At 50.2% G+C, this 24,642-nt stretch overlaps 1 protein-coding gene across 5 annotated transcripts in view; it reads right to left on the bottom strand.

Annotated features, from left to right (window-relative positions):
• Rgs12 (regulator of G protein signaling 12) overlaps window positions 1-24,642 on the bottom strand; it is a 101,154-nt gene that overhangs the window by 8,658 nt on the left and 67,854 nt on the right. For 2 of the 5 annotated variants that reach the window (XM_051165025.1, XM_051165029.1), the window contains 12 exons: window positions 13,140-13,309; window positions 12,282-12,374; window positions 11,400-11,543; window positions 9,610-9,789; window positions 9,164-9,317; window positions 8,048-8,124; window positions 5,865-6,059; window positions 5,492-5,565; window positions 4,880-5,006; window positions 3,263-3,359; window positions 1,687-1,766; window positions 1,154-1,307 (listed from right to left, as the gene is read on the bottom strand). In XM_051165025.1, coding sequence (XP_051020982.1) covers window positions 1,154-1,307; window positions 1,687-1,766; window positions 3,263-3,359; window positions 4,880-5,006; window positions 5,492-5,565; window positions 5,865-6,059; window positions 8,048-8,124; window positions 9,164-9,317; window positions 9,610-9,789; window positions 11,400-11,543; window positions 12,282-12,374; window positions 13,140-13,309 — 1,545 coding nt within the window. Of the gene's footprint in view, window positions 1-1,153; window positions 1,308-1,686; window positions 1,767-3,262; window positions 3,360-4,879; window positions 5,007-5,491; window positions 5,566-5,864; window positions 6,060-8,047; window positions 8,125-9,163; window positions 9,318-9,609; window positions 9,790-11,399; window positions 11,544-12,281; window positions 12,375-13,139; window positions 13,310-18,314; window positions 18,946-24,642 lie in introns of those variants that run through there. The other 3 variants (XM_051165026.1, XM_051165027.1, XM_051165028.1) reach the window with 2 other exon arrangements.

Raw genomic sequence — 24,642 nt, 5'->3', positions numbered from 1 at the left:
CAGGAGTGTGAGGCCAACCACACTACTTTACCCACATTGCTGAGGCCAATGTCTAGCTGCCAGTCCCCAAGAAAATCACAGTGTCAGGCCTAGGCCTGGCAACATCCCCTCTACTGAGTGGGTGACATGCTTGCTGGCACTCGCAGGACACTGTTAGTCTCTGGCATCTATTTTGCTCATACATGGAGATCTTCATGCCTGAGCATGGGTGAATTTAAGGTATAAATGATGGTCAAAGTCGGGCACGACAGAGCCAGGGCCCAGCTGAACTGCAGATCCCCATAGGATGGCTAGCGTGTAGAAGGCTGAGAGAAAGCCTTAGCTGGGTAGAACAGAGGGCCCTGGGATCCACATGGCTCCCATGGTCATTGCCCCTGCACAGGTGGTGCTCTGGGGCTGAGGGATAAAGGCACCTCATATCTCCCTGACACCCCTGAAGTGCCCCAGCCCTTGGGCCAGAACGGGCACTGTGGGCTTGGCACCTTCTGGGCTTCTTCACTGCCTGTTCCAGAGCCTTTTCCTGCCATCTGGCTGCGTTTAATGGGACTCAAGCTCCCCATTCACACCACAGGGGTCTGAATTTCTCTAGTATCCTAATGGCTGTCTGTAACCCACAAGGAATCCAACATCTTCCACCTCAGTGGTCCTCAGAAATGCACACACTCAAAGCGTACATGCATTACATCTGCTTAGTGGTCAGAAGGCCCAAGGGAGACATTTAATGGTTCTACTCTGTAAAGGTTCCAGAGTAGGGGACACATTCCACCCCCAAGGGCTTCCTACAGAAATCCTGTGTCAGGACAGACCAGGCCTGCCTCCAGCCTCCATGGTCAACATAGCTCAGCAAACCCACAGCCCTCTCAGGCCTAGGACTTTGCCCTCCTCCCTCATACCTGGCTTCTGCCCCCACCCAAGCTGGGCCCCAGCTCATGTCAGGGTCTGGGGTGTGGGGGAAGGGAGCTGGTTGAAAGCACAGCCAGGGCTGCGGGTCTCTGGTGGGACCTCTGGCTTTCAGCTCCTAACAGGGGCTTTAGTGAACTTATACTGACAGCCTCAGTGCAACAAGGACCAGGCTACAGACAGGGCAGAGCAGGCTTAAAGACCAGACTGTGCATTTACTGGAAAACACGCAAGTTTTAAAAAGTACACATACCCTCTGCTTCGTCCAAATTAATTTTCTGATATTTTTTTTTCCCAATCTTTGCAATAGATTCTTCTCTCTTTGAAAGCCGGGGATCCCTAGCACTTTTTCCATTTTCTCCTCTTATTTTAATAGAGTTAGACTTGCCTAGTGTTCTCTCCTCTCCCTGTATCAGAAGGAAAGTCAAGTTCTACTGCATGTCAGCACACGTAACATATCACTTGTCAGTACAGTAAAGGCCCTGGGGCCCAGGCATCGACAGCGAGTCTAGACGCACTTCTAAAATCAATCCCAATAATGGATTAACACAACAGCATTTATGGCCCACCCACCCACCCAGGCCAAATGAAAGCCAACGCTGGCAGCTCATAGCAAAATGGAGGCTGAACCCCAAAGGGACAGGAGAAATACCCACAGGGGGAGGGGCACACCCTGAGCAGAGCTTTAGCCAGCCAAATGAGCAAACAACAGGCCCAAGGAGCCCCAAGAGGTGGAGGCTGTGCAAAAGGGGCAGGACCGCATGGAGCAGGCGTAAGGGGAATTACCATAGCTGAGTGGTTTCTGGGGCTGGAGTTCACAGCTGAGCTTTGTTTGACAGGAGCACCTTTCTGTTTGTCTGTGGACACTAAACACACGAAACAAGCTTATGACCAGAAGCTCCCAGTGCCCTCTGAACAATAAACACAACTCGGTGTGTTCTGTGAGAGCAAAGGCCCTCTCCATCCCTTATCTAACATGCACACACAGGCCAGAGCTTAATCTTCACTCAGCCCACCAGATGCAGCTGGGAGAGGGGCAGCAGGGGCATGAAGGGAGGTCTGTATGCTTACTGGGACATTGGGGGGCTGCTAGTGAAAAACTCACACCATATACCATGTACTACACATGTTCCTTTAGGATCTGACATTAAGTTCTGCCTCTGCCCCCATCAGGGTATAGCTGGCTTCTGTGGCATCAAGTCTGGCTAAGTAGAACCCTAGTCCAGAGCACCCTGTAGGTCTGCAGCTCCCTGAGAGCTCCCCTGAACACAGACCCTACTTGTCAGCCCTGGAGGAAGCTGCTGAGAACCCACCAGGCAGAGCTGGTTGCCTGCCCTGTGGAAGCTGCACAGATAGTGCTCAGCCCACCTAGCACCAGGACCAGGGTGCAGCGTTTTCTAGAGCAGAGGATGGCCAAGGAAGGGAAAGGTTCCTCTGTAAGGAGGTTGACAGACAGGGACAGGAATCACTGTAGGCCAGGCCACAGACCCATATCTGCTAAACTGCAGTAGAATGGAGACCTGTGCTCCATCCCAGGCCCTGTGGATCTATTTACAGAAAGCCCTAAGGAGTCATTTGGGCACAAGCCCTGGGGAAACCTAAAGTTACCTGGAGAAGCTTCACACAAGGGACCTCCACCTACATCACCCCTCCTCAGCAGCTTCTGGAAAGTTCTCTCCCCACCTGGACAAGTTCTATGGGCTACAAGACGAAGTGCTTCTCCCATGGGTTTCTTGTGCTAGTAGCCTGAATATTATGGGCTGCTAAGGCTTTGGATGTATGGGGGCCCACGTGAGGCTGTGACCAGGTCTGACGCAGGTCAGGATGGTGGCTGTTGAGGTCTTGGGTAGGAAAGAGTTGTATGGTCCCCTCAGTCTCACATGTGAGGAATAACACAGCAGGCCAATGCTGAGCCCAGCACCAACCAGTACCCGCTGGATGGGACCATGCCCACTGCTGTCTTCCCTGCCTGTTTCATTCATCTGGAGGAACAAATATCAGAACAGGGGTCTGGATTGGAGACCCAGGCAAGCTGATAAGTCCTTGGGTCCCTGATTTGTATCCATAAAGGCCTCTAAAGAAAGGAGCACCTTCTAGCACTTTCTGCCACATGAACACCCTAGAATGGCAGGCAGGGATGCCACTCTTTCTATAGTCGAGAGGAGCCAGGCTCTCCTACCCGAATCCTGCTGCCCCTTCCCTGTAGGAGGCGGGGCTGAGCACATGAGGGGTAAACTGCCATGTGAGGGTCATTAGGCCTCACAAAGCTGCCAGCTCAGCCTCCCATAGTGCGATTATGAGACAACTACTGGACAACTGTGTGGCACTCTGGGGTGCTGGCAGCTGGGGGATGCAACCTTACCTTTCCCTCTGCAGGGGTCCCTCTCCTCCAAGATGACCCGCTGTCCATCCAGACTTGATATAGGGGCACCAAGGTCCAAGGGTTCCTTCTCTCCACTCTAGAGGCAGAGATAATATACTCAATCATTTACCCAGGTTGGAACTTTCTGGAATAGTTACTTTTAATCCAGCCACTAACAAGAGGACTAACCCAGGCTTAATGGAGGGGCCTCAGTCCAGCTGGCCCCAGGGTCAGGTCACCCAGTCTGGCTGACCTGTGGGAATATGGAACCTTTAGAAGCTGGTGGAGCGGGTCTTTCAAAGGTCACTCAGAGGGAAGGCAAAGACTGGAAACTCCTCAGCCCCAGAGAACAGGCTGCTATGCATATGTCAACACTCTGCTGCTTCATCTGGCTTCTATTTCAACACTGCTCACAGTCCCTGTGATGGCCAACTAAAACAGTAGGCTGCAGGAAGCCATCTTAGCAGCTCTAGGATGTGAGTGGCTGGCACTCTGATGCCCGGGACCCTCTTCCTCTCTGTTACTCAGTCTTGCTCTGCCTCCGTGACTACCACAGCTTTAGGAAGGAGGAGAGAAGAGGCACGCACCCTGGATGCCAGGCTGATGTGGTCTCTGCAGGCAGATTTCTAAGCTCCAAACTGGAGCCCACAGTGGGGAAGTACTATCAAGCTACACCCAGAACTAGAGCCTATGAATAATTAAGTATGTTCCTCTTGTTTACTTCAAAGCTCTTAAACAATTCTGATTTCAGGGGAAATTAAACATTTAAGAATATTTGAAATCACAGCCCAGTATAGTGATGTATGCCTGTAATCTCAGTACTTGGAAGATATAGGCAGAGGATAAGGAGGTCAAGGATAGCCTGGGCTACATGAAACCCTGTCTCAAAAATACCAAAACAAGCCAAGCGGTGATGGCACACACCTTTAATCCCAGCACTCTGGAGGCAAAGGCAGACTAATCTGAGTTCAAGGACACCCTGGTCCACAGAGCAAGTTCCAGGACAGCCAAGGCTACAGAAAGAAACCCTGCCTTAAAAAACAAAACAAAACAAAAAATCAAGACAGCTTGGATAAAGTTGACAGGGAAGACACTATACCCAAGGCTTTATGAGTCAATACTGCCTCAAGGCAGGAGCCCCATCCTAGCTAAACACCTCTGGAGACAGGAAAGGAACACGGTGGGCCTGCTGTCCTCTTCCTCAACCTCACCCCTGTAACAAACTTCTTCTCACAATAGGAGAGGGAGCAAGCCAGTGTATAAGTGCACATGAAACTGCTGGTCTGTCAGTGCATGTGACAGGGACAGTGTACCTGTGCCTTGGCAAACTGCACATCAAGGGGGTACTGGCTGTACTGTTTTCTTGTCACACCTGGAAATCGTAGAGATGCTTCAGGGAGTTTATTGATTCAATTTGGTTCACCTGAAGCAAATACCAACCTTTTCTATAATGAACAATGTGCCAATAAATGACAACAGAGAAAATGGGCAGTTGGGGCGGGCACTGTCCTTAACCTAGGGAGGACAGTAACATGAAGTTAGACATAGTGCAGAGGCACTAAAGGGCAAGGAAGGCATAACCCTGGTGGTAGTGCGCAGACTCCAAATGACACTCACCAGCCTCACCAGCAGGCTACCCAGGTCCAGGCCATACTTGGCTACCACTGGCCGCAACACTTCCGTGACAGGCTTGGTGGGCTTGGCCTTGAGTCCCACAGACCGGTTAATTGGAACAAGATCCAGCCTGGAGGTAGGGCAGAAATATTCACAAGACAGCCAGTTCTGGCTTCACCACTCTTAAGGGTCTCCTCAACAGAAAAGGATCCTACAGCGTGGAGACCCCAGAGACAGCCCCACCTTGGGAGGAGCATTCTCCTGCACGCAGAAGTCCACGAGGTCTTTCCAAGACTTACAATTGGGCTGAGGGCCGTGGTCCTCAACTTTCATGGTGAAAGACTGAGCAGTCAGGCCACTGCCTGACACCCATTGGGTATAGACTCCTGTCTCTTTCCCCACTATAGTTTTAGGGCCAAACAGCCCGTGTGTGATGCCTGCCCCATTGCTAAGAGTCTGGTGGGGCACTGACATTCTTTTAAGGCCTGTCATGGGACAAGTACATGCTTATTGGGTTCAAAACAGAACAAAACAGATTAGCAGGGAATAGAAGTCCTGAGGCTCAAAGTATGGAGGCTCTGGAAGTCTCCAGAAACCTGTATGCTGTTCTCTTACCGAAACAAAGTACGCTTTTCCAAGCGCAGGTCCCTGGTGGCCAGGATGCTGCTGTCCTGATGCAGCACCAGAGGCTGAGGAACAAAGACAGCAGAGTTAACGTGGGAGCATGTGGGCTTGACATGTAACAGCACACAGCTGCAAGAACAAAAGAGCAGTTTCAAAATTAGCCCGACACACTCTAGACACCAGGTTGTGCTGCCATGCACCCACTGACCCCCACCCTGTCCCCCAGGAGCCTCCATGTCAGCTGCACTGCTTCATAGACAGGAGGTAGTAGTGGTGGTGTCAGGAGTGGAACCTTAATAAGACCCAGGGGAAGGGAGTAGACAGGGCCAGGACACTGGTGGCTCACTCCTGCCTGGGACAGTACCTTGTCTCCGCCCACCAGGAAGAGGTCCACAGCAGCCCCATTGATACCATGCCGCTCACACAATCCAGACAGGATCTCTTTGATGGAAAACCCAGACTTGACAGCAACCACACAGGATGTCCCGTCTGGGAGATGGACACAGCAGTGTTTGGCAGCCTTATCTCTCTCAAGTGCTGAGGTCCTGCAGGCCTCTGGCTGTAGGGTAGGGAGACAAGTGTGGGTGTGAGGGAAGTAAGGGAGTACCTCCAAAGGAAGATTCAGACTGCCCGGTCTCATGTGCCCAATAACCTGCCTGTTTCCCATGCAGTTCCACACACACAGAAATTCAGAATCCACTGCAGGGCATCCCCTGACCCTAGAGCTGATGGTGGGGTAGGGTGTGGTAGGGTGTGGTGGGGTGTGGTGGGGTTTAGAGACCAGGGCTAGGGAGGGTATGGTAACTATATGGCCACACTTGAAGCATGGCTGCTGTCCTGCCAGATGTGGTGAGGAGCTGCCCACAGGCCCTTCAGTCACAGCATTAGCTGCCTGTCCTGAGGGCGCAGACATACTGGGAAACCTGCCTCCACAGCCATCTCAGAACTGCTACTGCTTCCCCAGTGTCTGAAAACCTCTTTCCCTGTTACTTCAGAAAACTGGATGGGAGGTGGGGACTGGATGCAGAAATGACCCAAGGACTTCTAAGTCTTTGTGGTACCTCCCATGAAGTAGCTGTAGAAGTGACGGAGCCAGCTACTAGCCTAGCCTCCTGGTCACCATGGGGAGGAAGCTGGGATGGCCACTGGATGGTGACAAAAACATGGTCCTGCTGGCCCCACTGCCCTGGCCCACAGCCATATATATGTATATATATGTATATATGTACACACACACACACACACACACACCCATGGCTATATGTGAGCTGTGAGGCCAGAGGACTGGTGACACATGTGAGGGTCCCAGGCACAGGGCCTGACACATAGATGCAGGCACTTCATGTTTTCCAACACTAAGCTGAGGTATTGGGCAGCAATAGGTAACTGACTCAGGGTGGCCTTGACAGGATATTTAGAGTAATGAAAGAAGAAATAACCATCTAAGTTAATGTTAATTGTTGATGGGTAGTTTCAAATGTCACAATGCTGACAACCAAAATTCTCTTTTACAATGAGAGGGCTCTTTAATCCAAGAAGGAAACAGTCAATTCAAAGATAGCAAACACCTCAACACTCAAAAATTGGTAGCAATAAAGAAAACCAGTTCAGTTTAGGTTTTGTTTCCTTCTTTTTTGGGGGGATGGGTGGGTGGGGTGGGTTTTGAGGCAGGGTTTCTCTGTGTAGCCTTGGCTGTCCTGGCTGTCCTTGAACTCACAGAGATCCATCCTCTTGCCTTTGCCTCCTCACGTGTTGAAATTATAGGCATGTGCCACTTCGCCCAGGTAGGTTTTTGTCCCCTTCTGAGCATAGCAAGGACTGCCCCTTTCAAATGCACCCACAGCTCACTGCCTCAGAGTCACAGGACATAAGTATAAGCATTTGCTAATCTCATCAATCCCACTGCCTTCTACTGGAACATACTTCAGAATTTATATACAACAGCTAAAGACAGCAGGAGCTGGAGTCTAATACCAGTGCTGTGTTTCAAACTGACGCTTACAGTCTTGCTAGCTGCACACAGCCTGCAGATTTCTTATCAGACAATGGTCTTGAGCTTCCCTCACAGCAGATTAGCAAAGACCAGGGCCAGCAGGGTGTCCTGAAGAGACCTGCAGGATGAGGCCTAGCTCTTAAGTAGTAGGAGGCCAGCTCCTAGGACCCCGCAGGCAGACACAAACACTGGAATGCTAGAGTCAACAGGAGGTCTGAGCATCAAGCTGAAGACAAAGCCCTGCTTCAAAGCATACTGTGTGCTCTTAGTGGGAGTTCAAAAAATATTAACTAAATTAGAACAAAGGAATTTAAGGAATAAACTCAAGGATAATTTTAGTCTATACACAGCACCCTTCCCCACCTACTAAAGTTTCTCACGTTGCCCTAAGAATCCTGGACCAGGGACCCTGAGGTCTAGGGGACCCAGGGCCAGTGTCCAATCCTGGTGCCCTGTTTTTTTAAACAAATGCTGGGTTTTTATGAGCCAGGCTTCACCTACCAGCTGGTAGGTGCAGCCTGTGACCCTTAGAATGAATGGAGGTAGCCACTCACCAGATCTAGGCTCCCTGCAGAAGACACCGAGCCCTGGGACTCCCGACGGCAGAGGCCTCCGTTGGCATGAAGGGCATCTTGAAAGAAGGGAAAGGGTGGGGTGAATCAGAACTCACAGCGTCACATGCCCTCCTTCCGTATAGAACTCCTACCTCACCCCTCAGACTGCAAAGGCAAAATATAGTAAAGACAGAGACATCAAAACATCAGAGGCCCTTCCAAGTACCACCTTGCTCCCCTGGTGATTAGTCAAACAGCTCCCTAACAGCACAGGCCAAGGTCAGGGTCACCAAGGAAGGCACCATTATGGGGGCCCTGTAGGACTTGAGGCATTGCCAGGCACCAGAAAGAAGAAGGGAGCAGCGCTGTGCAGGCCAGGCTCACGCCCTTGTGTGGACCTGTCTTCATGTGAGCCATGATTTCTATCTGCAGATGTTGCTTTGGGTCTGAAGAAGACTGTCCCTGTGACCAGCTGGCTGCTCATTTTACTAATGACTCATTTTCCATCTTCTTCCTCATTTCCTGTTCAGAACCACTAACTTGTTCTAACCATAATCTGGGCTGGCCTACGTACCAATGAAAGGGCCTAAACACTGTCCTGTGCCAAGCAGACTGGCACTCAGGCTTCTGGCTCCAGTGACCTACCCTGAACAAGTGGCTTCTCAGGCATGCACAGACCCTGCACCAGACAGACTGAGCATGAGAGCTCTGCTGAAGCCCACTGCAGATGACTCGGCAAGCCTGCCATAGTACACATCTCCCAGGACCCACCTACCAACAGGATGGCTGGTGCGCATTTACTGGCCTGGTCACAAGGCCAAATACACGTTTGTATTTGTTTCTTTTTGTTTGATTCTATTTTCCAGGTTTTCTACTGAAGCACCTGTCACTTTCACAACAGGAAGAAAAGGAGCCCAGTCAGCCAGACTCCCTGCATTGAGGAGTTTCCAGAAGGTTTTGGAGCTCGGCTCCAATTCTGCTGCATTCCCAGATCTGTGACATTTCCTCATCGCCCCCAGACACCTCCGCTATATCTCTGCCTGCCCATCATGGCCTCTCATGTCACCATGGCAGTTGAGCTCCCCACCCACAACAGCATGGCCTGGATCCGCATACCATGGGCGTGGTCACCATGGTCCTTCTTCTTCTGGGACCGCCCCGTGCTCCTGTTCCTTGACCAAGAGAAAAAGGCACCTTTGCGTTTTTTCTCACTATCCTCGTCCCCCACATCTTCATTCAAAGATCGTCCTGATTTCGATTTTCCACTTAACTGCCAGCAAACAGAAACATCAGTTAAGAGATTAGGGTTACTTTAACATTACAGGAAACATCAAAGGGGCCTGATACAGAGTTCCATGAATAAGAATTCTGAGGAATAATCTAGATCCTTCAGTGGGTCAAGGGCACCGTCCTGACCCTCTCTTTCACCACTGAGGTGGCCAGGAGTTAGGGGGCCAGGAAAGGGTTTGAGGGTATCGGTGTCCTGCATATCCCACTCCCAGCTGATGAAGGGATGAGCTGACACAGCGTCACCCTCATCCCCACAAGGGCTGGCCCAGCACCTTTTTTGGTGTGGATACATTGGAGTGGTCGGAGTTGATGCTGTGCTTGGAAGCTGGGCTGCTGGGGACCTGCTGGGAGTCAGGCAGGGTGCGTCCCTCCACCTCTGCCAGGACGCATTCTTGGTACAGCTGGGATTTCAGAAAGCGAGTATAGCTATCAAACTTCATCAGGTTGAAAATCTGTGGAGCGAATGTCATGCAGAACAATTACAGAAGGAACGGGAACTCCCTAAGGCCCTCGGCGGTGCAGGAGATCTGCACCCATGACCCAGTGCTGTTCTGTCAATCCTCCCTTGGACCCCAGGGCATTCTGATGTTAACTCCCCAGGGATCCTTCAGCTCTCTCGTATCAGGTAACAGCATCTCCTTTGCCACTCAGAGTCATAGGAGTTGTGCACAGCCAGGACAGGCAGACTCAGGACTGCGGCTGCCACCTTAGCAGGTCTTTATTTCCTAAGGCCTTGGAAGGTAGCCCTCTTGAGGGTAAGTGCTGCCTGGGGAAGATCTTCTTTGTTTTAAGTTAATTCCTGCAACCTAGTGGCACAGCAGCTGATTGGGCTGAGGGGTATGCTCTGGATGGGCACCACCAAGTCAGATCACATGCTCTCCCAAAATTAAGACACAAAGATGTAAAAAGGGTATTGTGTGCATCCTGTGATCCACCACTCAGAGGCCGAGGCAGGAGCATGTGAGCTTCAGGTGAGCCATGGTGGGCTACACAGAGAGACCCTGTCTCCAATTATAATTGCTACTACTACTAAACCCATACCACAAGCATATAGACAGGCTCAGAGTGGTTTGAATGTACACTAGTGAGGCAGCAGCAAGTACTCAGAAATAGTACTTAAACTTTTGAATTTAGATCTTTCTCTGGGCTGGTACAATGCAGCACTATCCCTCTCAGATGCTGGGAATGACACTAACCTCCTGCTACAGGTCAGCCAGCCCTGCAATCATGAGGAGACCACTGACTTTCCATAATGTGCTGTGTGGCCAAGCTATAGTTGTCTGTTCTATGGGTCAAGTGTTGGACACACTTAAAATCCTTTTTCTTTTCTTTTTTTTTAAAGATTTATTTATTCATTACTATGTATACAGTGCTCTACCCACAGGTACACCTATAGGCCAGAAGAGGGCATCAGATCACATTATAGATGGTTGTGAGCCACCATGTGGTTGCTGGGAATTGAACTCAGGACCCCTGGAAGAGCAGGTGGCGCTCTTAACCACTGAGCTATCTCTCCAGCCCTCCTTTTTCTTTTTTACATTTATTTATTTATTATTATTTATTTATTCATTCATTCATTTACTTATTTATTTAGCGAGAGAGAGAGAGAGAGAGAGAGAGAGAGAGAGAGAGAGAGAGAGTGTGTGTGTGTGTGTGTGTGTGTGTGTGTGTGTGTGTGTGTGTTGCACGTCTGCCATGGTCCATGTGTGGAGCTAAGGGAGAAACTCATTCTCTCCTTCCACTGTGTGGGTCCCAGTAATCAAACTCAGATTGACTGTCAGGTTGGGCAACAAGTGCCTTTCTCTGCTGAGCCATCTCACTAGCCCTGATGATTTTTGATAGGTAATACTGTCCCTTACTTTGGTCCACAGTGGGGTACATGGGGATGTCTATGACACAGGCTTCCTGTTCCTCAGCTCTACTGAACCCTTTTGAGAGTGGAGCCCAGTGGTCGGATGGGTTTACCATGCCCACATTACCAGCAGCCTCCTCCCCACCTGAGAGCATGCTGCTCTGAGAGAGCCCTGGCTGGAAGGCCCAGGGGAAATGTCTGCAAATTCACCTGGAGCTGTTGTTCCTTGAACATGTCAGGGTGGGGCGCGTTGAGAATGTCATCTGCCAGCTGGGCCTGGCTGTCAATGTTGACCGGAGTGGTGGCTTTGCTGCACAGGAACTTACTGAAAATCTCCCGGGCTCTGTAAGAGAGCTGACAGGTAGAAAGGTCTGAGCAGATCTGTGAACATACGCCCGCTGGACACGCATTTCCCGTCTGTGTCACTGGCATTCCGAAGGCTGATACTGCTTTGGGGCTGGAGGGCTGATTCCCAGGCCCAGTCTCTATTCTGGCTTATGAAAGTAAGTATAAAGGAATGAGCCAGGAAGAAACTCCTGAGTTAGCTCCTCGGCATGTTTCTAAGTGGCTGCTTTGTGAGGGCCTCAAAAACTGAGAGGGACCACCGGGAGAGGCTTCAGAGTAGGATCCGCCAACAAGGTGTGCACCACAGGGAAGGACAGACAGGCATGTGCAGTGCTCAGAGCACAAGAAACAGGCATGAGGCCACTCGGTGAGGACAACTGTTACCTTGGAGGAAACATCACAGGACAAGGCCAGGGAAATTCTGGACAGCGAGAGAGGAGATGCTAAGCCAGCAGGCAAAGGGTGCACTTTGCCTGAGAGCTTCTCCAAGTCCCCTCAAACACTGTTCCCTCCTCCCCATGCCAATATCAAGTGCCACCTCTGCCAGGCTCTGTGGCAAGACATTTATGCAGACTATGTTTAGGCAGAATTAAATGTCACACACTCAAGTTTTTATTCTGGAGCAGAAATGTCATTTTTTAAAAAGTCATGTAACAAGCATCCCTCGTCGATTGCTCAAGCAGCACTTGATGTAGCTCTGTGCCACCTGACCCCCAAGTAGCCCCCACCATCTCAAGAGCAATTTACCTCTTTTTTGTCGTGTGCAGGGACATGACTGAAGCATTCACAGGCCTGCCAGAATAAAATGTTCTCTTCACTGAATTCCTTCCGTAGAAAATCCTGAGGGACCACAGGAAGGAGAGCAGTCGTTAGTGCACAACCCCTCCATGCAGCTGAGCCCCCACCCCTTATCCTGGCCCTCTTAGTCTACAACACAGCAAATAGGTGCCTCTCAAGAGGGCCTTGAAAGCAAGCATAAAGGTTCTGCAACACATCTGAGGGTTGCCATCTGTCTCACAGCTTTTTTCTCAAGAGCCGGTCATTTTTAAAGAAATGAATTTTTAGTTTCTAGTTAGCATACAAAATATGACATTATATCACTCTGACACTGTTGCACACGTGTTGCTCATATTCATCCCATTACTCTCTCTTGTTGCCTCACCCCCACACTCTGGTTGTACTTGTCAGCATGCATTTCCAAGAATTTTAAAGAAGCTCCAGTTAGGATGATGACATACAGCTGTAATCCTAGCACTCAGAAGGATGAGGCAGGAGGATTAGGAGTTCCAAGCCAGTCTGAGTAACAGTGAGACTGTGTCTCAAAACAAACCAACATACAAAGCTAAGAAACTCTCATGTTCCTTGCTGCACAGACATCCCAGAGAGGGAGAGGAAAGAGGGTTCTCAGGAAACTCCAGGGCAGGAGGCACGCCAGGAGGGGAAGACTGAACCAAGGGTCCCTACAAATGCACACCCTACTGAGCCTTGAGCTTGGAGCAGAAATTGGGATGATCACACCCTGTAAGGTGATGTACAGTCAGTCCCTGAGGTCTGAGATGACCCCATGATGACCCATGGCACAAAGTGCTAACACCCCTTACTCACAGAGAAGTAGCGAACACCAACGGGATCCTGCAGCAGACGCTCGAATGACACTGCCCAGCTTGCAACTCTTCTCTCACGCAGGCGCCGGCAGCTCTGCACGCTGGGGAGGCTGGCATTGCTGCTCAGGCTGTTGTTGCTGATGCAGTCCTTCAGGTCAGCTCCCGTCAACTCTGCAGGATCATCACAGACATACCTGCACCTCTAGCCTTTCTGTGCCTGTTCCACATGAGGCCACAGGTACCTATACCCAGCTCTATTTTCCACACTCGTTCAGTCAGCAACATGCACTGTACCTGAAACCTAGCCAAGGCTTTCTAGATATCAGACAGAGCAGGGGCTGCAGGTACGTGTACACACACACACACACACACACACACACACACAGAGAGAGAGAGAGAGAGAGAGAGAGAGAGAGAGAGAGAGAGAGAGAGAGAGAAAGGGAGGGAGTTGAATAATAAGCTCTGACTATGAAGATGACCCAGAGAAGCTATTACCTCAGGTGCTCATACAATGCACAACAGAAAGAGTGATGTTGCACACGCAGCAAGGGAGGCATTTTACAAGTGCCCCACAGAGCAAAAGACCCTGAGTGAAGTCTCAGGAGGGGCTACAGTTGGCCCCATCACCCCCCTGATGTTGTCTGTTGCAATTTGGAATGCACAGCTCATGGCTTGTGCACTTTTCTGTGTGTAGGTCACTTCTCAGTGGAAACATTAAGGCATAATATCTAAATTGAGAATTTAACCACGTGTCATCTGGTAGCTCGTTCACTGGCAATCTCGATACAGGAAAGCATTACAACTCAACAAAGAGAAGAAGGAGAGGGGTCAAGGAAGACCCCATCTGTCACCCTTGTCCACTTGGTGAAGCAGCCAAGGGGTGAGAGGAGGGTGACAGGCCCCTGTAAGTGGAACTCTAGAGCTGCTACACAGGCTGCTCTGGTGAGCAGGGCACATGGAGCTTCGCTCAATGAGGATGACCCAGGTTAGAGGCAAGGCCAGGCCACTGTGGGGTGGCAGGACAGGAGCCCTACTGGGCTGTGCTGTCAGGAGGTGACTTTCCACGTGGCATTACTAAGGAAATGTTGCTATGTCTTATGTTCACACTGGGCTCCATCATCTGTTCTGAGCATTCAGGATGGTCTGCCCTGTGGTCAGGCCACAGGACATATTCCTGGGGACATGTTAGCAGGCTGCAGCTCAAGGCCAGCCACTGAATGCCCTTCCTAGCAGGGAGGCGTGGAGGGGGAGTGAGGGGGCCAGAAACAGCATAGACACTTACACTTTCTGATTACACCCAGCCCACAGGTGTGTGGAAAGCTGCCACTGGACCTATAGCCCAGAATGGCATGCAGACGGAGTGTAAGCCAGATTATAGAGGAGGCCCAGTGTGGACAATACAAGACCAGAGGAAACTGACCCTGAGGGCTAGGAGACAGGCTTGGATATGACCACAGCCTCCTAGTACACCTTCCTCAGATCAGCATGGCACCCAGATTCAGTATGGGGCAGGAGTGGTCAAAGCCAGCCAGCATGGAGGTTAGAAAAGACAAGGAAAGCCACGGGAGCCACTTACTGACATGCTGCAGATATTTGTCAGGAGAAACGCTATCTCGAGATCAGAACTTACACAATTTTACTTTTCATCTTTGACTTCCTACTTCCTCCCTCCTCTCAACACACACACACACACACACACACACACACACACACACACACACACACACACACACACACACACACACTGTCTGTGTCTAGCCACTGTTCTCCTGATGGCCAGAGGGAAGGGATTGGGGCAGGACTCACCATGGGAGCTCAGACCTGTTCTGGAACACTGTTCAGCAGGGTAGCATGGTCAGAGCAGCTAACAATGCTGGGAACTGAGGACTGTGCAGGGCCACCAGCTCACTAGGTAACTCGACCACCACAAACACATGCTATGGGCACCCGCATACTCCCTGTGACCAGAGCACATACTGATTTTCTCAGAATGCACATTGAAGTCCAAAATAGGTTTCCCAAGAGCTACTACACAAGCTGAATGAGACAGTCCCAGCAGAAAACCAAACAGGAAGCACAGGAAAAGGCAGGATGGCTCCAGCTAGTCTCACTGTGCCCCTCACCCATCCCCACTGTGTCCCTTACCCATTCCCACTGTACAGCACCCCAATCCTCACTGCATAGCTTGCCCATCCCTACTGTATACCTCACCCATTTTCACTGTACACCACCCCAATCCCCACTGTGTATCTCACCCATCTCCATCTCCACTGTACACCACTTGCCGCCATAGCACCATACAGACAGAAAGAGGTTCTGGAACAAAACCAGACAGAGAAGCAGAAGGCAAAGTCCAGGAATGGATGGGGACAAATACAGTGGAGGTGGGGACTGAACCACATCTGATTTAAAAAAAAAAAAAAAATCAAGCTGGACTCTTGCTTCCAGAACACGTTAAAGCTGACTTCATAGGGCCCAGTAATTTAGATGTAAAATGAAATTGGAGAAAAACTGGGACACCTGCGTGTGGAGAGACCTGGAAGGAAGCCCCCATGACATGGAGCACAGGAGTGTCTGAACCCCATGTAAAATGCCCACACAAGAGCCTGAGGGTGGCACAACATACATGCACAGTTGGTATATAGAACACTCCTGCTGCACCAAGACACCCGCATGAAGATGAGGTACAAAAAGGCATGACAGGTGCCAGGCTCCTAAGCACATGGGTATGGCTCCTCTTCTGCAACCTGCTGAAGGCTAGTTCAAGCTCCATACCACTCTGCCCGATCTTAGTGGCTGAAGTCATGGGCTTGGTACAGACCAGGTGACAGCTCGGGCAGATATGAAGGTGTGTACATTAAAGAAAGTGCTTAGCACGTCTAGGTGCCTTGTGCGAGGGCTTGGCTTTTGACAGGTGAAACACATTTTAGTACAGCCTCTGATCTATATATATGCCCAAAACAGGAGGTTGGGGGTTTTAGGGTCTTGGTATTGTTTGGCTGTTCATCACTCCACTTTGAGATGTTCCTAGAGAGACCACACCAGAGAACACTTCAAGGCTGCTGTTCCAGGCTCCAGCAGCAACTTTCTGGTCTGCTGAAATCCTGCCGACACCAGGGGAATCACCTCCAGGAACTGAGTCCAAAAAGGCCTACTGCTCCTGTTCCCATTAACCTCTTTTTTTTCTCCTATCTAGAGTGGGTGGGTTGGAAGGAAGGTGTAAGCATTAAAGAACCCCAAATAAAGTAGGTTTGGAAAAGCCTACACACAGGTTCCTCAACAATGTGGCCTTTACTCCAGAAAGGGGCCTAGCAAGGTCCTCTGTGCTCCTCATAGTGGAGGGTGGCCTGGAGTACAGGAAGGCAGAGGAGGAAAGGCAGGACTGAGCCACTGAGTTACCTATATGTCCCTACAAGGGTGATGAAGCCTGTGCTTATGAATTACATGGTGCTTGTAACTTCAGACAAGCTGAGAATGAGAAATACCCACTTCTTCTGTGGCCAAGGCACCTAAGTTTCAAGGGAAGGTAGCTCAGCCCTCCATGCAGCCCTCCATGCCCAGACCTCCCAACCTGCTCACCTGCAGCCTGTCCCTGCCTGTCCCCTCAGCAGGATCTTCCCCACTCCCTCCAACACCCAGGTTCCGGTGTGCCCACTTTAACTACAAGCCCAGTGGCGGGGGGGGGGGGTGTCACTGGTCCTAGTGCTGCAGCAGGAAGTGCTGGGTTTGTGGTGGGAGGGAACCTGCACTGACCGAGTCAGCAAGTGAAAAGATGACCAGAAGACTCAAGCCAACACCGACTCTGTGAACTCTCCTGTGCCTCCGAGTGTCCCACATTGTGCTGTCTGCTAGGATTCCTGGCTGTGGGTCAGGCTTTGCCCTTGGGTCTCTCAGGCATGGACGCTGAGTACAGAGGAAGCACCTAAGGAACACTGTACATGGAGAGTTGACACCCCAGGAGGAGAGGAACCAGGGCCTATCTCCTGGCAGCTGGGCTAGAGACCCACTCAGGTTTGATATCTTGTAAGGGGGCAGTTTCAACAAACCACTTCCAGAGGACAAGAGAGGAAATGTTAGGTGCTCTGATAACACCTCCCTGAGGCTGTGGGACCATGGACTTGGCCTGGAGTCCAGCACAGCACAGAGATCTGGGCAAAAACAACACAAATGCTGAGGTGACACTTAGCCACAGTGTGCTGCTATAAAAGGGGATACACACACACACACACACACACACACACACACACACACACACACACACACACACTCACACACACTTCCTGAATCCACAAGAATGCCACACAGGATTTTTTTAAATAGAGCTCCTAGTGAAGGTTTTGGACCTACTTGGCATGCAGGAGGTTGGCAAAGCAGAGGGTAAAGGCAGAATCCTCTCAGAGGCTCCTTTAGGTTGAAGCTTAGTACTTCTGACAGGCTACACACACAGGAAGTTCCCTTTTTTTTTTTTTTTTTTTTTGTCATCCATTTCTCAGTTCAGAACCCACACCACATTCCAGCACTGCTAGTCACATAGCGAATACTGCACCTCAGGGTTAGGCTGACCTAGCACAGCAGGCAGCACCTGATTGCCACGAAATTTCTTGTAAGCACCTCTACTCCTATCCCAAGTTCAAGGCCACGTCAGGAGGCTGACATATATCAGGTCTGAGACCTGCTGGCCTCCTGGGAGCTACGTACTTGGTCCTCTAATGTTAACCATTTGGCTGAGCTGAAGAAGCTATGACGTGGGGGCACCTGGTCACAACGTTCTCTGCTGGTGCTGTATTGCTGTAGGTTTTCTTCCTCAGTCAGATGCCGCCTGGTGAGACTGTGTCTCAAGTCTGTGGCAGGTTTGCTGAGAACTGGAACAGCTGCCAGTACAGCTGCAGAGATTGCTTAAGAGATGTAGGCTGTAGGTTACACATTTCAGTAACTCCTTGAGACTGAGAGTGTGCAGTTACTTCTGTGACCACGGCCTCAGCCCACTCTCAGCTCACTATCTCTCTCACCCAAACCAAAACCTTAAGTATTCCAAATGCTCAAGTCTCAACTCTAAGCCATGTGGCAGCCCATCCCAGCACAAGACCCTCCCCACACAGCAAACACACCTGAGGACTGCACAGGTCAGCCTGCCCTGGCACTCAAGACAAGCTGAAAGACAGATGTGGGACTTTACCTGAGTAGAGCTGATAAGAGCCACTGTGGTGCCATCTAACCAAATACTTCCAACCATTCACCGTAAACCACCCTTCTGAGTCCATACCAGGCTCAGCCTGGGTGGCCTGGGCTAGAGGCTTGGGCCACGGGTAGTGAGGACATGGCTCCTTAGCTCAGCCTTGCGGGTAGGTGAATTATTGCAGATCCTCAGGGACCCTCACAAAGGCAGTTCCTCAGCCTTCTAGCACTGGCTGCTGGGGAGGCCCTACAGCCTCACAAAGCCTCAGAGACTCATGCATAATGCAGAGCCAGAGCAGCCGCTGCAGAGGCCTGAATTATTCACATGGGCAGAGACACTGTTCTCCCAATGCAGGGGAGGAGCCACTCTGCAGCTCATTAATCAGCAGTGGGGCGGGCAGCAAGGCCACATGGCTCCTGGTAACAGTTATGTGACACCATCCTACTTCCACATCATCTTGCATTTAAAATCTTAAATCCCATAAACACCAGCTCTATATTCTCAGTGAGGAGTGACCTAAAGCCATGGACTCTCAAAGGGGTGCACTTAAGGAACAGCCAGCCTGAACTCATGTAATTTCAAAGCAAAATCTGTGGCATTGGCAGCACACCTCTGTAAACCTGCCCAAGCTAGGCCTGCCAGATTTGGAAAATAAAGCCTTATGCTGCTGCCCACACACACAAAACAGTGGGCAAGCAGAGGTGGGAGACAGGCAAAGGCAGGGAGGCCTTGTGAGTTCTCCACAGTTTCTGAAGTTGGGACAACCCCCAGGCAGCATGGGTAAGGGTTAACAGCGGTCATCTTCAGCTTTCTGGCCACAGTCCTCAGCCATTCCAAATTTGATCTTCAATATATGCAAGGGAAGGGACATGACTGGGCCAAAGCTTTACTATCCAAAGCTGGATGACCACAGTCCACTGACTGGTGACCTTGGATGGATGGATACTCCTCCACAAACACTTAGGATTCTCTGTCAGTTCTGGTAAAAAGGGCATCACAGCACCAAAGCAATATTTTCCTCTAAAACAAACCTGTGAAGGTTTAAAATGAATCCTTGACTGTGCCTGCCTTCCTTCAGCACATTTCTATGCCATCACTGTCCCAAGCAGGACCACCCATGAGGCTGCCACTGGGAGTTCACACAAGTCTGTCTCTGTCTCTGTCTCTGTCTCTGTCTCTCTCTCTGTGTGTGTGTGTGTGTGTGTGTGTGTGTGTGTGTGTGTGTGTGTGTGTGTGTGTGTAAACTCTGCTGGTGATCACAGCACTCAGGCATGTCCTGCCTCTCTGTACTGAGACCTTGGTGGGCCGGAAGGGTTGAAGTCAGCTATCTCGTCTCTGCTTGTCAGAATGTGGGAGAGAGAAGCTTGTCTTGCAGACACCTTTCTCCTGGGTTTGCCGACTGATCCCTGCAGGCAGGTACCAATGTTCTGCAGTTACTCTTTCCCCTTTGAATACAGGCTAAAATTGAAGTGTTCCCAAATCCAAAAAAAAAAAAAAATGTTGGTGAATGAAAAAGATACTTCTGTACCTTGTTTCATGTGACAATGTGTCAGTCACCTGCAAACACACTAAAGTACTGAGTAAAATAGCCCTCAGGCTCTGTATAAGATGGATGTAAATGAAGCCCATGGTAAGACCTGTGTCCCATCTCTGAGAGAGCTCATTGTACATATGCAAATATTCCAAAAGCCAAGGGAAGAGTCAGAAAGCTGAAACAGTGGTCCCAAAGATCTTGGATAAGGACCCTCAGTCTCCCACACTAAGGCGGAACGTGTCTCAAGTTCTCAGAGTTTGCCTCTCATGGCTGTACTAGTTTTTAATTAGTCAGTGGCTTGCTCTCAGTTGTTTGGGACCTTTCTTCTCCACTCAGTTCTCCCTCAGGTGAGCTTCATGTCCCTGAGTCCTCCCATGCACTGAGTACTGATGGGAAACAGAACACACACCCGCAGGCCCACTGTGTGCTCTTCCTGCTCAGCCAGTTGTCTTTGCTTCAAGGTCCTGGTTCCAAGTATTGAAAACTGTCCTAGACACCAAGAACTCACAGGGATCCTGTGTCTTAGGTTCCCACAGGGGACAGCTCAGAAGTACAGTGTGTGTATACACACACACACACACACACACACACACACCTACTGTCTAAAGATGGTCATTAGTCTTGGTGATACCCCTCAACTGTAATTGACATTGCAAGTGCACTCTTGTCCCCTTTGGGTACCTGTCACTTCTTCAGCAGTAGACAACCTCCCTCTCATTCCCCCAACAAAAAGCAGCTAATGTCCCCAGAGCTCCTTTGCAGATGACATTCACAGCAGAGTCTCATCCACGGACCTTGCCTGTCACCTGCTTGGTGAAGCCACTGCCTTTCTGTGAACACTCCCTTCAATCCTGCAGTGGACCTTGTAAACATCAGCCACAAGGTCCTCAGTGTGGCCAATTCTGGCTCTGGAAGAAGGCAGGGAGAGCCAGAGCACAAGAAGACCTTTCTGTAAGTGGGTGACATGATATGATGGTCACATGACTCCTTATGTCTTATGTCTTGGTTTTCTTTCTTTTTCTGTTTTGTTTTTTTAAGATGGGGTTTCTCTGTGTAGCCTTGGCTGGCCTCAAACTCACAGAGATCCACCTGCCTCTGTCTCCCCAAGTGCTGGGATTAAAGGTGTGTGCCACCACACCCAGCTGTCTTGGCTTTCTTATGGGGAGAAATTAATATCTGTAGGGCTTAGGGCCCAAGAACACAGTAACGATCCCAATACAGTATCAGGAGGACCAGGTTTACACATGGCGAAGATAGTGCTGGACTCACTCCATTTCCTCTGTCACAATCTGTGTACCTGAGTTCTGTCACCTTACTCAAAGAGTTGCTGGCTTTAAGCACTTCATTCTTGTTGTCAGCCAAGCGACCCTTCATTTTAAGCAGTGAGGAGGGCTCAGGACAAGGCTAGCTGCTACAGCCTACACAGTGTAAACCTGAGGACAGCCATTTGGCTCCTCACCTGAGAAAAGCACAGCCAGCAGTGACAAATCCTGATGACAATCAGAATGACATTCTGAGCCCCACCTCCTCAAACAGATTCCCAAAATTCCTGGTCTAACTCAAGGGGTCCAGTTGCTAGCTCTGGGACAGTGGTGAGTAGAGCTGAGCAGGCACCACAAACTCTGAGATGGCATCCCAGTACCCGTTCCTGCCTGCTTGATCCTAGGCATCAGCCAGCCAGGCCTCACTGTCTCACAGGGAGTGACAAGGCCAGACAGCCCTTTGGGACTGTGTGGGGATCACATGATTATGTGTGCTTCAAGGCCCTGAGGAGAGCAAATAGGAGAAACCCAAATGCTGTCCTGAAGCTGAGGCCAGAGCCATCTGAGCTCAGCGGAACAACCTCAGCCTGTGAAACGGCACAGTGCTTCAGGAGAGGAAATGCCAAGCAGATGGGCAAATGCCAAGAGCTTTCAGGGCCATAAGAGTGGGTGGAATGGAGGCTGCCAAGGGGCAGTGCGGGAAGTGGTGGGAGCGAATAACTCCTTTCTTTGTCACACTGGATTTTCAGGATTCAGCTGAGGAGCCATCAGCTGCCACCATGAGGGTCACAGGACCGCAGGAGGCCCAGAGCATGTCAGGAAGGGGCAGCACCTCTTTCAAGGCGTGATCAGATTCACACGCTGGCTGGAACCGAAAAGAGTCACATGATTCTTTAACTGGCTAATCCCTTCTCAAAATAGACTTATTTTACTTTGACAAGCAAAATATTGGTATCATGAAAACATTCTTGTCTTATTCATATCAATGGCCACACATGAAACAGCCACCTGGCAACAGGACCAGCCTGAAGAAGAAGATAGATCCCTTGCCCAGCGCATGAGCATAGGCTGGGCTCGGGAGGAAGGCCCAGAAGTGGGCTGACCTTTCCCAGAGCCAACATGCAGCTGTAGCCAGCAGAGCAGAGCCTGTGCTTGCTCTGGCTGTGCAGGACATGGATGAGGACAGGGTTCCCACTAACCAGGGCATGTACAGCACCCGGGGACAGGAAGGCACAAAGGATATATAGGACAGGCTCCAGTAGCAAGGTCTGCACTCAGTGGCCAGCCACGTAAAATGAAAACAGTTAACACAAGACCAAGGAAGCACTTCCCACATCTATGCACACTGTGACACTCTCACTGGCAACTAAACAGCCTCATTTTCTGGGACGGTTATACTTCACATAATTTTAATAATAAAAGTAATGTTAAATGTAAAATGAAACACGATGTACATGCACCTTTTATTTGACTATCAATAACAATTCCAGGGACAAGCTAGAGTTTGGCTGAACTCTGAGGTCTCCCCAGTAGGAACCCACACCTACATACTCCTGATGACTGGCTATTCCCTCTCCTCTGAGGGTCCCATGTGATGACCTACAAACCCACAGCCTCTTGAATGGAAGAAGCAGGTGAGACGGGGCCCCATTGCTGGGAATGGAAGAAGCAGGTGAGACGGGGCCCCATTGCTGGGAAGCTCAGCATTTCCCTCCAGCTTCTCCCTGAAATGGGATGTGAGAGTGCAGAGAAGAGTGGTGGTGGGCGTGAGGGGAATGAGGGCTCAGTAAGCACTTACAGCCTTTCTTCTCCAGCTGCTCTTCTGTCAGGCCAGCTGCCCTTGCCAGCAGGGCAGACACAGTGTGGGCTGCAGAGCCACACACCCACACAAGAGCTGGTGCTCCTTGTGGAGTGGCGTGGCTTCACCTTCTACATAAAACGATGTCAACAAGGGTGTTGTTGGCTGTGCCAAGTGTAATGATGGAGTTAACTTTATAGGATGGGGCGAGTGCCCCTCCTCAGTGGAGAGCCTTTTAACCTTCCTATGAAACCCTGGTAAGAACTACCTATTGTCACCACGGGAAGGCTGTGACAGTACCAGGCACATAGTAGGCACTGAAGGATGTCAACTCATGACTAGGTCGTGTTAGTCTTGACCATCATGTGAAGGGCGAGCAACCCTAGCTGTAATCTGCATGATTAAGTTAAGCCATGAGTCATAAAACATTTTTCTCTTTCAAATTTTAAACAAAATCTAAAAGCCTAAAACCATGCTCGCACGCCCTCCTCACACACACATGGTGCCTCCTTTGAGGAAGGCCCTGCTTCTCTCTGATGGACCCGTCAGCTCTGAAGGTCGGGGCTGGTGGTGTCCTGCTTTGGGTTTGTAGCTAGATGAGGCCAACTGTGAAGGTTGCATGTGTAGGTTTCTCCTTCCCAGGCTAAAGACTCCCTTGTCTTTTTTTTTTAGTCTTGGCTAAACCTATAACCTGACATTGCGGAGATGTGGACATGCTCCTGCTACTACCAGCTCTAGTAGAAAGGCCTCTGAGCTGGGCGGTGGTGGCGCACGCCTTTAATCCCAGCACTTGGGAGGCAGAGGCAGGCAGATTGCTGTGAGTTTGAGGCCAGCCTGGTCTACAAAGCTAGTCCAGGACAGCCAAGGGCATACAGAGAGACTCTGTCCCCCCACAAAAAAGAAAGAAAGAAAGAAAGAAAGAAAGGCCTCGATTGTTGAGCATAACTTTAAGACAAAGCAAGCCAGCGCCTGACTATCAGCTGCCATGCTGGCCTCTGTGGGGTGTCATTTGGCTTTACTCCTTCACTACTGTGACACATCTGCTTGTGCCTTTGAAGTTGTCTGCCCTGAAAGCAAAGCTCTGAAAACATGGACTTGGTCTGCCCACAAAGGTACCTGAGGGTCCATAAGTGTTGAGAAGAAAGCAGACGCTCAAAACTCTGCCCCACACCCTGTAGCAAAGTGCACTCCAGGAGCATCTAAGACATAAATGTGAACATAAAATAGTAACAGTTTCACCTTCATGGTCTTAGGAAGGATGAAGCAGAGTACAACAAAAGTGCTACTTAAAGGGGAGATGGCCACTGGGACTATCCTAAGACCTCTCAGTCTCTGCTGTTCACTCCCTACTTGGCGATGATGTCAGCCCTCGACTTCTTGTTCCTGCTGCCGTGCCTGCCACTGCAGCCATGCTTCCCCCCCATGACGGACTGTTACCCTTTTGAAACTGTCAGCTAAAATAAGCTTCTTTCATAAGCTTCCTTGGTCACGACATTATCATAGCGATGGAAAAGTAGCCAATGTATGAGATTATCCTACTTCATTCATTCAATCCAAGAATCATTTCCAGGATTTTTTTTTTTTTTCAATTTTCTACAAATCAATTAACAGCAGCAACATAAACCAATCAAATGAGGAAACCCAAAAAAAGCAAGCGACAAGCACATGCTTGTTTATTTGGCAGTGCCTGGGGTGGAATGCAGGGCTTCAAGCTGGTTTCTCAGGTGCTCTACA

Source organism: Acomys russatus, chromosome 22 (assembly GCF_903995435.1).
Source record: "Acomys russatus chromosome 22, mAcoRus1.1, whole genome shotgun sequence".
Taxonomy (NCBI): Eukaryota; Metazoa; Chordata; class Mammalia; order Rodentia; family Muridae; genus Acomys; species Acomys russatus.
This window is presented reverse-complemented; position numbering and strand designations above follow the sequence as displayed.